The sequence below is a fragment of the Phymastichus coffea genome, unplaced genomic scaffold (genome assembly GCF_024137745.1).
Source record: "Phymastichus coffea isolate CEN01 unplaced genomic scaffold, Cenicafe_Pcof_1.1 PCOF00004, whole genome shotgun sequence".
Classification (NCBI taxonomy): Eukaryota; Metazoa; Arthropoda; class Insecta; order Hymenoptera; family Eulophidae; genus Phymastichus; species Phymastichus coffea.
Genome location: NW_026706815.1, coordinates 6,001,227 through 6,015,213, shown reverse-complemented (window position 1 = coordinate 6,015,213; position 13,987 = coordinate 6,001,227). Strand labels below are relative to the sequence as shown.

At 32.6% G+C, this 13,987-nt stretch overlaps 1 protein-coding gene across 2 annotated transcripts in view; it reads left to right on the top strand.

Annotated features, from left to right (window-relative positions):
* Positions 1–13,987, top strand: part of LOC131666700 (S-phase kinase-associated protein 1) — a 397,249-nt gene that overhangs the window by 265,192 nt on the left and 118,070 nt on the right. For both annotated transcript variants that reach the window (XM_058939561.1, XM_058939566.1), the window contains one exon: positions 11,380–11,658. In XM_058939561.1, the coding sequence (XP_058795544.1) occupies positions 11,380–11,658 (279 nt within the window). The remainder of the gene's footprint in view (positions 1–11,379; positions 11,659–13,987) is intronic.

Here is a 13,987-nt window from a genome sequence, read left to right as displayed (position 1 = left end):
CAAGTAGCTTCATCTCAAGAGGGTATTGCTATCATATTAATAAATGAGTACAATTTTCTATAAAAAAAGCAAAAATTAAATAACACTTAAACTATTTTTTTAACTTTATTTGTATCTGCAACTTGAATTATGACTAAAAGTCCTCTTTTTCATTGTCAATAAAAAAATATCTGAAAAACGTGTATTTCTTATGACCAACTATGAAACCGTACGATTATACAAGCATTGTGAATAATATACACAGTTTAATGATATGGATAAATTATATTATATAATATCCAAATCGAAAAAACCGATACAAAAAAAATATTAACTGTTTTTTATATAATTCGAAAATTTTTTTAAATGAAAAATAACTATATTTCGTAAACCTTTACAAGGATTTAAATTTAACAAAGTTCTTTTTTTTATATAATATATGATACAATTTACAAAGTTTCTTTTATTTAATAACATACGAGTAAAGTAATATTATTTAAATGAATAACATTTCAAATTTTATGTATAAGTATTTTAGAAAATGGTTTATACTAACTTGAAAAGGTTAGTATGAACAAGAAATAAAGGGAAAATGTACAGATTGAAACCATTTGAATTTATGATCTTTAAAATCAAAGTCAAATTTTTGAATTTCCTGTTTTTTACATTTACCGTGAAATTGAACTTAGATGCAACCTTTTTTGCCATATGTTAAATTTTTTTCTTAATAATAAATAATAAAGTGAATAACAAAGAGAATGGCGTTTCAAACGTTAAAAAAAAAATTGAAAATTAGCTAAGCTAGAATTTTTTCAAATTTGGGTGTTTTTCAAACTTTACACGTTTCTGAAGCTCTAGAGGGTTGGAATTTAGCACAGAGACTTTTTTCTGCATAGTCTATTGTAGAAAAAAATCGGCGGCACGAAGTTTGAACATATGTGGATCTTCCAAAAAAATCATTTACTGATCATTGTAAATATTATATTTAATACATACTATCAATATATCATCTGTACATTATCAAAAATGTAGAAGAATCTATGTTTTTTTTCCAACACAAAAAAATATATTGAGACAACATAATAAAGTAAACATCTAACAAATGCAAATAAACTCTTAATATTATTATGGGACACAAGAAAGTCAACTGATCTTAAATTATATAATTTGATTCGCTGATTCATTCAACTACATCTAATTAGAACTGTAATCATCTCGTAAACAATAGCTGCATTACAGGTATCACTTCAATAATAATTGTTAAATTATATAGGTACTGAGATATATGCCTTAGACAACATCATCCTCACTTACAGTTTTTCTCTGTTTTCTCTGCTGTTTTAACATGCATGCGAAATTATGTTAATCCTATATATACGATACCACGATTCATTTGCATCTTCAGCAAAATATGCGACTGGTAATGGTAACTTTCCGGCTATTTCAGATCTATGAATTAGCATTTTATGCATCGTAGAACACATACGAGCCCATGGATACGTTTCATAGCAAATTCTATAAGGGCAAATCCCAAAAACTTTTGATTTTTGGTCAAAAAAAGTAGAATTGGCCAATTTTTGGAGCACACCTGTGAAATTTGGTCAGGATCACAGGAACTAGTGTAAGAATTGATAGAATGGTTGTGCTTAATTTTTTATACAATGCTCCACCAGCTGCAACCCTTTCTCCATTAACAATATAATAGTACTCAAAATATTACATATATTTCTGTATTTCTCGACATATAATACATACCTATTTGTACACAAACACATGCTTACACTTACACATATACACACACACACCACTCATTAACAATAATGTTGGAAATGATTCTGATAAACAGACTATATTTACAAATTCGAATCTACTAAACTTTTAAATAGAATAGTCTTGTCATCGACATAATATTTTCAACAATACAGATATGAACTTTTCATTTATTCATGTATAATTAATTATTTTAATTATTAATAATAATTTATTATGTTCATTATTATCAATCTATTAATTTAATTATTTATACTTATTTTTCATTATAGAACACAAAATATAGATATTTAAAACATGTAAAATTAATCTACAATGTTCTAATCACTAATATAAAAAAGTTGATACCCATGATTTTTGACATTAAAATTTATAATAGCCCTATTCTTTTAATAAAAAGAGTGATCAAGTTAGCATTTTGTTATAAGCTTCCACTGGTGATATTAAATAGAGCACAGTGATCGTCGACGGTTTTAACATGTTACTATTTTTGTGCTACTAAAATATGACGATAGTGGAAAAAAGTTTCGCGAGATATTTCGATCTTTGACATCGATTAAAAAGCTAGTTTTAACGAGCACACACTTTTTTGGCACATAAATAGCTTTACTTAAGCATCAATTAAACATAAAAATTTGTTATATTATGATTCATTCAATGCTCCAATCGCTATAAGCGAAAATCGACAATTATCAAATTCGGCAAAAAACCAGTAACATAACTTGTAGCTACTCCCATTTATTTTTTATTAAGGGCACATGAAAAAATGAAGATATTTCTTCAAGGGTATAGTACATAGAACAACTTCTAAAAGTTTCAATAGAATTCAAACAATGCTCCACGTTTTACAGCAATTCGAAATTTCTTTTTTTGCAAAGTAACATGCAAAATTCATCAATATTCCGACTTTTTGGATTTTTGACCTTCAGAATTGCATGCAAAGGTTATTATTGAACAAATAATTTTTTTTTCCTGATACACACGTTGCAGACCTTTCAATTTAAGCCATTACAACTTGACCAAACTCATGTCTACGCAGCTGTAGAAGCGAGTAACACAAAAATCAAAAGTTTCTGGGATTTGCCCATAAGTCTTGCGACCAAGCATTTGTAGTCTCGGAAGATTCAGTATTATATTACTTTTAAAAGCTGATAAAATTCGACAAATTCTCTCTACTAACCGATGACTTATGCCAAGAGCGAGGGCAAATTTTTCATGCTGTTTGTAACACCTTTATACTAGATTACCAGTATTTCTAGTTTCATGTCCCTGAAAGTCTTGATAAATTTTTATTCCGAATTTCTTAATAAGTTATCTTCTTATAAGAGTTTGCTGATTTTCATATTCCGCTAAAATAATGAAATTGAGAAATTAATGCATACTAATTAAATTAATCTATATTACTTTACTAATTAGAGATTCAAACTTATTACTCTTGCTTTCGACTATATTTCACAAATCTTCTTGAAAATGTTGATACGACAATTTTAGAAAGTATTCGAATATGTTGATTTCGCAATGCTGTAGACTTAATCCATATCGCAAAGCTGAATCATCTGATTTGATAAATATATCACTAACTAGATTACTAAACTGCATAGTTAAAATTTTTACAACTATGTACTGTCAGTTTACATATAGGACATCTGGAACTCGCTTTATTGACAAAAATTGTGCTTAAACATTTACCATCAAAAAAGATTTCATAAACATGAAATGCAATGTTTTATTTGACAGCTCTAATGTATGACGTTTAAGAAATTTAATTTCCTTTAAAAAATGTTTGTATTCACGAATAGAGGTTGTATTATCTTCTTTTTCAAGTGTAGACCGCAGTGGTCGACAAAATCTGATACTTTGAGAAGTTGGATTGATCCTGCTTAAACCTTCAGATCTAGAATTGGTTAAGGATATTACAATAACTGATCTTAAAAATAATGACTGTTGAGGATTAACGTTTTCATTACTACTATTCGCATATTTTTAATGAGGATTTTCGTGCCCAGACGAGCTATCGAAACCTAGAGTTGTTGTCAGTAATAAACAATTCAAATCTTCACATCATTCCAGCTCACTTTTACACAACCTCTCTACAGATCTGTTCAGCATATCTTGGAACAAAACAACAATTTCAATTTCATATTTTTTATAAATTCTTAGTAAAGACTCCTCCATAGCCTTTCTTACTATTTCATATGAAGGATAAGTCTTACAATTTCTGAATGTTGTATCCTAAATTAAACTTTTATATCTATTTGTAGTGTAGTTATTCTCAAGATAAAATACTGCTGCACTTTCATTAGTATGGTGATTCATACTCAAATTATCTTCAGCTGATTCTTTATTTCAACTTGAATTTTTATTTTTATTACATTCACGCACGCTACTGACATTCGTGTTATACAATTAGCATAGCTGCTAATTGTATAACACGAATGTTGTACTCTGATTATTTGAATAATTCATGAGCTCGCCTATATACTGACCGTTCGGAAACATCTTCTGTTGCCTTTCGCTTTTTTCCTGCATTAGGACGCGGACGTATTCGGGAATTCTTAGCAGGTTGACCTCGAAAACTATTATCATCATTGATCCAAACTCATACTGCATTGGGAAAAATTGCGAATGCGAAACGTTTTACTATTTGCAAAAGGCCATCTCTTTAATCGAATATATTCATAAAAATTGTGTAAAAGACATAGTAGATACTCGGGATTATCATTACTAATATGAAAATTGTGAAACTTAACTGATCTGAGTATTTTTTGGAAAACAGATTATTATTCTAGAAAATTGGTTTTGAAATGTTCAATTCAATGAGTGAATTAATTACCCTTGGAAAATTTTTCAGTTTAATTTGTGAATTAAATTTTTTTTACATCTTTCCAATTAATGTTTTTAGTTTTTCTAAATAAAGTATAAATATATATAAAGAATTAATTATTCGAATATTCATTCTAGAATTACTTCTTTTCTACTGCTAACTTCAGATTTCGATTCACTATTAATTTTTTTCTATACTACGATTCCCATTCACTACTCGAATATAACAATAATTATAAAAATTATAATATCTAATTCTTATACAGTTCTTCGATAAACACAATAAATTAATATTCTGTGCAACATTTGTATTCATGAGTGTAAAAATTATAATTCGATAAAATTGAAATTATATTGTTGAAACTTGGTTAATGAATTTTTTATGAATATCCGTATATATTCAAACTTAATGCCACTGATTTTTGTTACAATAGTATACGCAAAAAGAAGTCTCTGTGCAAAATTTTATCTCTCTAGAAGCTACAGAAATGTGTAATTATTTTTTTTAAGTTTGAAAAACATCCCAATATGGAAAAATTCTAGCTCAGCCAATTTTCAATTTTTTTAATGCCATTCTTTGCTCTTCACTCTACTTTTAAGAAAAAAAATATAACATATAGCAAAAAAGGTCGGATCTAAGTCTAATTTTACAATTAATGTAAAACATCAAGAAATTTAAAAATTTGACTTTGATTTTGAAGGTCATATATTCAAATCGTTTCAATCAGTATATTTTTCCTCTATTCTTTTTCAATTAAGCTTTCAAATTCCGTTTGAATGGTTTTTCTATGTATTTTTCTATCTATTCTTCTAGTAGACCAGCAGAAAAACAAACCACTTTCTCCGCGGCGCACCTCTCTCTCACACGTGCTCAGAAAGTGCCTCTCTCTCCGCTCGCGCACGTGGGCAAAACTCGCGCGTGTTTCTCTCTCTCTCTCTCTCTCTCTCTCTCTTGCACCAGATCTTTTACTTAGTTTGCACGCCAGCTGTCGAAAAAAGCATACTAGGAATACAGTATGTATGGATATATAATAATATGAATTGAGACCTGGGAGAGAGAAATAACAAGTAGCGATCGCACTCGTTATAATAATAACTAACTTTCATTAGCAACTGATTGTAAGATTTAATGAGTTATTAGGTAACCAAAATGACTAAGCAGAGAAATGCATACATTCTTACAAAGTTAAAATTGTTTACATTTTTGTCATACACCATATAAATGTCATGTCGGTTGAGAATTTAGTTGAAGAAATCGCTTTTATGATCATAAATATTTGAATTAATGTCAATCCAATATTATTTCCTATCAACAGAGAGATTTCTTACTCTTTGGAGATTATGTTTATGCGATTAAATTTTAAGGTTTTATATTATAAAAAAATTATGGACAACTTTTAACCCTTTCAGGGGCAGCGTATCAGATATGATACACCTAAATTTTTTCAGTTTTCTATTCATACTGCAACCGTTTTGAGCTCAATCGCTCTTGAATAAATTTCTATATCATCATTAGTACTTAGGCTTCGTAATGTTTCGATTAAAAATTTGAAAATTTATTTATTCAATTATTTATAAACAATCGAAGACGGAAAATTTTCAGTTTTTTTAAAAAAATTCGGTCTTGGACAGAATTATCAAGATAATTATATGAAAAATGTGTATAAAAGGGCTTTTGAAGGGACTGATCACGAATCCGGTATCAGAATTTGAAAAATCTAATATGGCGAGTATTTTAGGTTAGAATTGCGGTTTTCTGAGTATTTCATTTGAAAGATGGTATAAGGGTATTTATGGGCTTGCTCATTACGCATCTCCATTTGGAATGTTGAAAATTGGACTCCAGATTTGTAATCAGCGATCCGAAAAACCCAGTTACACAAATTTTAATTCATATAAGCTTCAGTTTGAAAATTTGTCTGCCATATTGGATCCATTTTGAAGTTTGAAAATCGGGCTTCAAATTCGACCTCGAAAACCTTTATATATACTTTCGGGTTTGGGATAAGTGCACCAGAAAAAAGTGCCCCTGAAAGGGTTGGGTTAATGGTTAATAAAATCAAACGAAAGCCATTATATCCATATTTTTTTTTAACGGATATGTTAACTACACTTACCAAATAGTATTAAGATATATGAATTAGAAAATTTGTGAATTTTTTTATATAACTAAAATATTTTCAGCAAAATCTAAAGAATGGGCATGCCTTAATAATGACATTTTGCTTGATAAACGCCGTTTCTTATCTACTAGATTGGATTTTTTTTGTGTATTATAACGGGGTTTTACCTCGAGCTCTTTTCGGGCTAAATCAGCTATATAATAAATAATTCTCGCAGATTAATATTTTAATAAAGCGAAGTGCGCTATCCAAAGCGACCCTGTGCGCCAGCGCGAACAGTGCCTGGATCCAGCTGCATCAGCTTGCCTCCTTTCTTACGTAGAAATTCGGCCCGCAGAGAGTATCGTGAGCTACAGGTTACTTGGCGAGAGACAACCTAAAGAGTCTCGCTGCGAAGTGGTTATGCAATAAGGCAGGTGTATCGGAATAAGACACTGCGGATTTTAGTAAAAATGAATTATGTATTTAGGCACTCACGAGTACATGCAAGCGCGCGTGTTGACGAAATGTGAGCGGCAGCGAACGAGGCAACAACAAAACGCAACGCACCGATCTTGTCAGCAACCGAGCAAGATCGGACGACAAATTCGCTTAAAGCGGCTCGAGGCAAGACGCAATGCCGAGCAAAATGACAGAGTGCGTAGGTTGGGCGAAAAGCTAAAGCAACGAATGTGATTCGCAAGCAATAGGAAAGAGAGAGGGAGCCAAAGGAGAGAGAAAAGAATCGAGTAGGCACTTACAGTTGTTGTCGTCGGTTGTTAGAACGATAGAAACGCGCGTACAATAGATCGCGACCACGCTTACTCCTAGTCTACGTTCGCGCGGGCGTCCTCGCTTCCAAGCTTTATAGCTGACGGAATTCCTGTCAGCATCCACTGTGTGTCTTCGCTTATCACTGGCAATCTTCGGGCTTGTATAATCGCCACTGCGTACTCGCTTACTCCTCCGTAATCTCTCGTAACGCAAAAAAGATGTTGCTGTCAGATTAAGCTAGCGTCCGTACCGGTCTCGGCTCGCATGCCAACTGCTCATTGCGCGCTCTCTTTCTCTCTCCCCTTTGCGATCGCGGTCTCTCCGCGACATCCGCGCTAAGGACTATCGATGGTATAGATCGTAGGGCTCGACCCTTCCCTTGTTAGCTGACATTTCAACTGCGCTACAAATTACAAATTATTATAATGCATGGTAAGGTATAAATATGAGTAATAAATAGACTGGCCGCAGGGAGAGAGAGACATAACGAGAATGTGACTCGTTATAGTATATGGTGGAAGTTATTAAGCATAATTAGTCCAAATAAATAAGTTTTTTTTTTGGGCAATATTAACATTAATTAGCTAATATTGATGTGGACATGAAAAATCTTCCTATCTAAGGAATCAATCATAAAAAAATAATTTCGGTTTAATTTTAGGAACAGTCCTTTTTAGAATTTTAACTTACATCTCAATAAAGATGTGAATGTGATTTACTACAGATTCTTTATACGATAATTTGGTAAAGAAAATGAAAAAAAAATTGGTTATATGAAAAAATTGCTTGTAAATTTGACAATAAAATAGTTTTTTCAAAGGTTATAAAATTGTTGTATATATAATTTTTTGAAAGTGAGTTTATGTTAAATATTTATTTGGGAGAAGAAAATGAGAGCCTTTCGAAGTCACATAACTAGTTTTTTTTTTTAACGGAATGTACCGTCCTAAAGATAGTTAAATTGATACCACTACCTAAAAATAATAGGTAAATGTTTTCTACATCTAAGAGAACGAAGCTTATTGCAGTATCATTCATTATTAAGCTTTTTAGATGATTTTGATTTATCGTGAAAATATCATCCGCAATATATACACTCACAAATGCATGTACGTACGGATTTCTTAACTTGAAAATCTTCTTATCTTTTAAAAGATTCGTATGACTAACAAAAATTTCCCTAACTTGAATGGTTAAAATGTGAAACGAGACTTTCAAAAATGGTGACAGTATGTTAAACTTAATATTTATACTTTCCGATAAACAATATATTTTACATTGAAAGCATTTATGTTAAAAAGCTTCCATAATATACAGGGTGTCCCATTTTAAAGGAACCACCCCGAAATTTTCGACGGTTGCCGTTGTACAAAATAATTGTTCAGACAATAGTTGTTTGGGACAATGGGGGCAACCTTTCTGTGAAATCCAATTTGACCTTGAGATTCATTTTCAAGGTCATTTGAAGATTAAAGACATTTTTTGAATAGGAACCCATATTTTTGATCCCGGATTCGGAAAAAGCGGAAAATTCTACGTTCAGCTAACGTATTATGTGTGAGGTGCGGTCAACCCCCCCCTCTCGCCTAAGGTCATGTAGGGGTCAAATTTATGATTTTCTTCATCTATGCACAGGGATGATCGGGCAAGGATAAGGTTAATTGTAATAACCCAATAACTCCAATACCCTATAAATCGATAACCCCAATTACCCAATAACCAAGAGATATTTTGAATAAGGACCCCCATTTTTTATCCCGGATTCGAAAAGAGCGGGAAATTCTACGTTTAGATAAAGTATTATGTTGAGGGAGTGGTTCACCCCCCCCCCCCCCCATCCCACCGGGGCAAGGGTGAGGTTAATAAGGTATTGATTACCCAGCCAGTGAAGGCAAGGTATTGATTACCCAGCCAGTGAAGGCAAGGTATTGATTACCCAGCCAATGAAGGCAAGGTATTGATTATTCAGCCAATGAAGGCTAGGTATTGATTACCCAGCCAGTGAAGGCAAGGTATTGATTACCCAGCCAATGAAGGTGAAGTATCGATTACCCAGCCACTGAAGACAAGGTATTCATTACCCAGCCAATGAAGGCTAGGTATTGATTACCCAGCCAGTGAAGGCAAGGTATTGATTACCCAGCCAATGAAGGTAAAGTATCGATTACCCGGCCACTGAAGACAAAGTATTGATTACCCAGCTAATGAAGGCAAGGTGGGAATGCTCAGCCGATCAAGACAAGACGTTGACTACAGATAGAGTTATGGTCAAGATTGTAACACAAACATTTATCTGATAAGATGTTCAAAAATACCCCCGTTCAAATTTATGCAGTGTTGAATTCTACGTTCAAAATTTTTAACTGTGGACATCAAAACGTGACGCAGAATAGCTCTGCAAGCTTGTATGATGCGTTACATCATATCTTGCTGTGTTGTTGGTTGCTGTGCATAAACAACATTTTTCAAATAGCCCCATAAAAAGAAATCTGGACTTGTCAGATCTGGTGATCTTGGACACCACTCAGTAATCTCACTACCAATGCCTATCCATCGTCTTCGGTATCGCTGGTTCAAGAAGTGACGAACCATTAGTGAGCGATGACACGGTGCACCATCCTGTTGAAGCCATAATCGTCTTCTGGTTTCCAAGTCCACATCTTCCAATAATTCTGGTAATTCACTCTGCAGGAAATCAAGATATGCTGCACCGTTGACATTCCCATCGAAAAAATAAGGTCCTATCAGATAACCATTTATTATACCGCACCAAACTTGAATCAAAATTATGTGATACGGATGAAATCTGTACAGCTGCAAAAATCTAGCGGCTATTAATCTTAGGATTCCAGTACGTCTCTGAATTTCACGCAACGAGATATGATGATCCAAATCAACCATTGCCAAAACGACGAGAATTCGTGGATCATCGTTGTTCGGCATCATAATGTGACGACGATTTCTGCGTATTCGGGATCGACGTGTCTCTCTTTGCTAGATGATTCGGATTCTCACGTGGTTCGGGTAGTGAAGCCTCCCTGGGTAATTTTGGCGGTAATACCTTGCCGCAGCATGATATCGGCCTTGACATGCCCCGAGAGACAACAGAATATCAACAATTTCGTTTCTCGAATAATCCGGCATATTCCCTCCTTTTAAGTCGACTAAGAAAATTACACTTGAACTATCCTGAGAAGGACTGTTCGCGAATCACTATTGTCATAAATAATACTAAAAAAGTGTTATTAAACAATTTAGTTGAAACTAGAAAAAAGAATGGAAGTAACATGTTATCCCACAAAATGGAAAATGACACTTCTCATGAAGGCTTTGAATACATGAAGTCGACTTTGAAAATCAACCTGAAGTTTAAGCTCAAGATCACTGTTGTTTGACCCTACAATTTTTTTCGGATATTGGGGTTATTGAATTATTGAAGTTATCGGGTTATTGGATTATTGGGTTATTTGGGTTATCGAGTTATTGGGTTATTACAATTAACCATACTCTTGCCCGATCATCCCTACGCATAGATGAAGAAAATCATAAATTTGACCCCTACATGACCTTAGACGAGGGGGGGGTTAACCGCACCCCATACATAATACGTTATCTGAACGTAGAATTTTTCGCTCTTTCTGAATCCGCGATCAAAAATATGGGCTCCTATTCAAAAAATGACTTTGACCTTCAAATGACCTTGAAAATGAATCTCAAGATCAAATCGGATTTCACAAAACGGTTGCCCCCATTGTCCCAAACAACTGTTGTCTGAACAATTTTTTTGTACAACGCCAACCGTCGAAAATTTCGTGGTGGTTCCTTTAAAATGGGACACCCTGTATACATTATATTTAAAACAGTCGAACTAAAAGTGTCGAAAAATTTTATCACATATTATGTTAAAAAATTGAATTTTCTTATTCTTTAGATGCCAAATATAAAGTTACAAAGTTCGGATGGAGAAGTATTTGAAGTTGATGTGGATATAGCAAAATGTTCCGTCACTATAAAAACAATGTTAGAAGATCTTGGTATGGACGAAGATGAAGAAGAAGTTGTTCCCTTGCCAAATGTTAACTCTGCTATATTACGAAAAGTAATTCAATGGGCAACATATCACAAAGATGATCCACCGCCCCCAGAAGACGATGAAAATAAAGAAAAACGAACAGATGATATAAGTTCTTGGGATGCTGATTTTCTCAAGGTATATTTAAATAACATACTTTACCTATAAAAATAAAAATAGTATTTTAGTATAATTAAATCATTTTCAAATTATAAAATTTTATTGCTTAATAATTTTTCGATTGTAAATCATTCATAGAAAATCATACAAATAAAGTAAATTGTCAGACACAATTGATGGTTAAATTTTCCAAATAAATTGAACTGTCAACTACGCCTGATGTTTTAATTTTCTCTATTTTATAATATATTTACTTACAATTATAAATTTTTTTAAAATATCTACATATCAATAGATACATTACTTTTATAAGAATCAGGTTGACTTGGGCTTTGACGATGCAGCATTCAAGTCATTTCTTGATTTTATTATAAATTAATGCTTAACATTGATCACAATTTCTCGATAATCTTCAGTAGAATCAAACAGCATGCTAAAAGATACAGTATCATTAAAGTAACTTTCATAATTTATTATTGTCACATTATCTTAATCACCTGTCAAACCTGTATTTTGATAAACTGAATTTTGACTCGGATTGAGTGAGAGACAATTTTTCATGAGTCTCGACAATCCAACATTTTTTGTTTTATTTATCAAAATGGCATTTATTTCATAACGTATTACTTCAATTAAATGATAAAAGATAGTGTTAACTAACTTGGTTCTTTGAACTAGAATATTATTGTAAACTTCTTTTTTTGTATTGGTTGTTATAAGAAAATTAATCATAAAATCAGAAGACTAAATACTAGAAATTTTAAACGGCATAAGAATAAAAGACAGCAAAGCAAAATAATACAGGCAAAGACGAAAGCATTGTACGAAATGATAAATCAAAAATCTATAATCGAAGATTATGATTTAAGAATAGTCTCATGATTTATTATTGTTAATGTTTGCTTAATTAATAATAAAGAGTTAAATAAAGAGTGAACAGTTTAAATAAATGTAGTATTATCTTAAAGTAAGGAAAACTTTCGTAATACACTTGACAAGAGTTCTGTGACTACGACCAAAATGACGGACGCTACCTTACTGATTTATCGTATAAAGGCATAAAGGTATTATTCACAATACACATTCTTACCTTTATACTATGATAAAAGTATCAATAAAGGGTTTTTGTAAATATATCTGCTACATTACTGTCAGAATCTACTTTAACAATATCAATTAACTGTTGTTCTACACTTTCATGCTCATAGTGATAATGAATTTCAGTGTTTTTTGGTAGTTGCCATGCTTTGCAATGTTTATCACACCTGAATTATCCTTATAAATCTTAATCGGTTTTTCCATTTCGAACTCAAAAATGTTTGACAACTTTCTTATATATTTCCCTTCAGCCACCAACTCTGACAATGCTACATATTCAGCATAAGTTAATGTTTTTGTAATACATTCTAGTTTTTGTTGTGACCAATAAATCAAGTTTCCATACAATCTAATCGCGTACCCTGTAGTTAACTTTTTAACATATTTATGTTATTGCCTGCGCAATTTGCGTCTACATAACAATCAATAATCTTGCAATTTTCAATTGTATTATAACATAATTTCAAATATTTAGTGCCATATAAATATTTCAAGATTCTCAATGCATATTTAAAGTGCGTAGTAATATAACAATTTAGGAATCTGTTCAGGAGTTTATGCTATTGCTTATAACTGACCTTGTTCCTGAACTAATTTATAATAAAGTATCTAATAAGTTTTTGTACATAATATTCGTCATCATGACATCATACAGTTCGGAGCCGCCCGACCCTTCTCTACATAAATGAAATCATACACGAAAAACAAACAGAAAATGGACAAATCATGGAAATGATAACATATAAAAATTTTTCGGTGCTGACGGAAATCAGATTTTATTCTAATTTGCTTATTGTCATTATTTTTTTTTTTTTTTTTTTTTACAAGGAGTTGCGGAATCCTTTTTGCGGATTCCCTTAGTCTTGATCTAAGGAGGTATGTGGGACTCCCCCAAAAAAAAAAAAAGACAGGCCTACCCACTAAATCGCCATCTCCTTGTTGTCCTTCCCCCAGCCAGGGACTATGTTGTTATTACTTCTGACTGGGGGTTCTGTCTGTGTTCGTTCATTCGTATCGTTTCACCGTGCGTCGTTACGTCGCGTCAATCCGTCTGCTCAGTCGTTCTTCAGACAGTCTTCCGCGTTCTTACGTCTTAGTATGGTTTCCGTATAGGTAGCGACTAAACGCCACCATTCGGGTTTATGCAGCATCACCTCTACAATGTTATCGAGGGTGATGTTGCCAAATGTTGTCTCTAGTTCTCGTCTGAGTCTTGTCCAGCGGTCGCACCCGAAAAACGTGTGTTCCG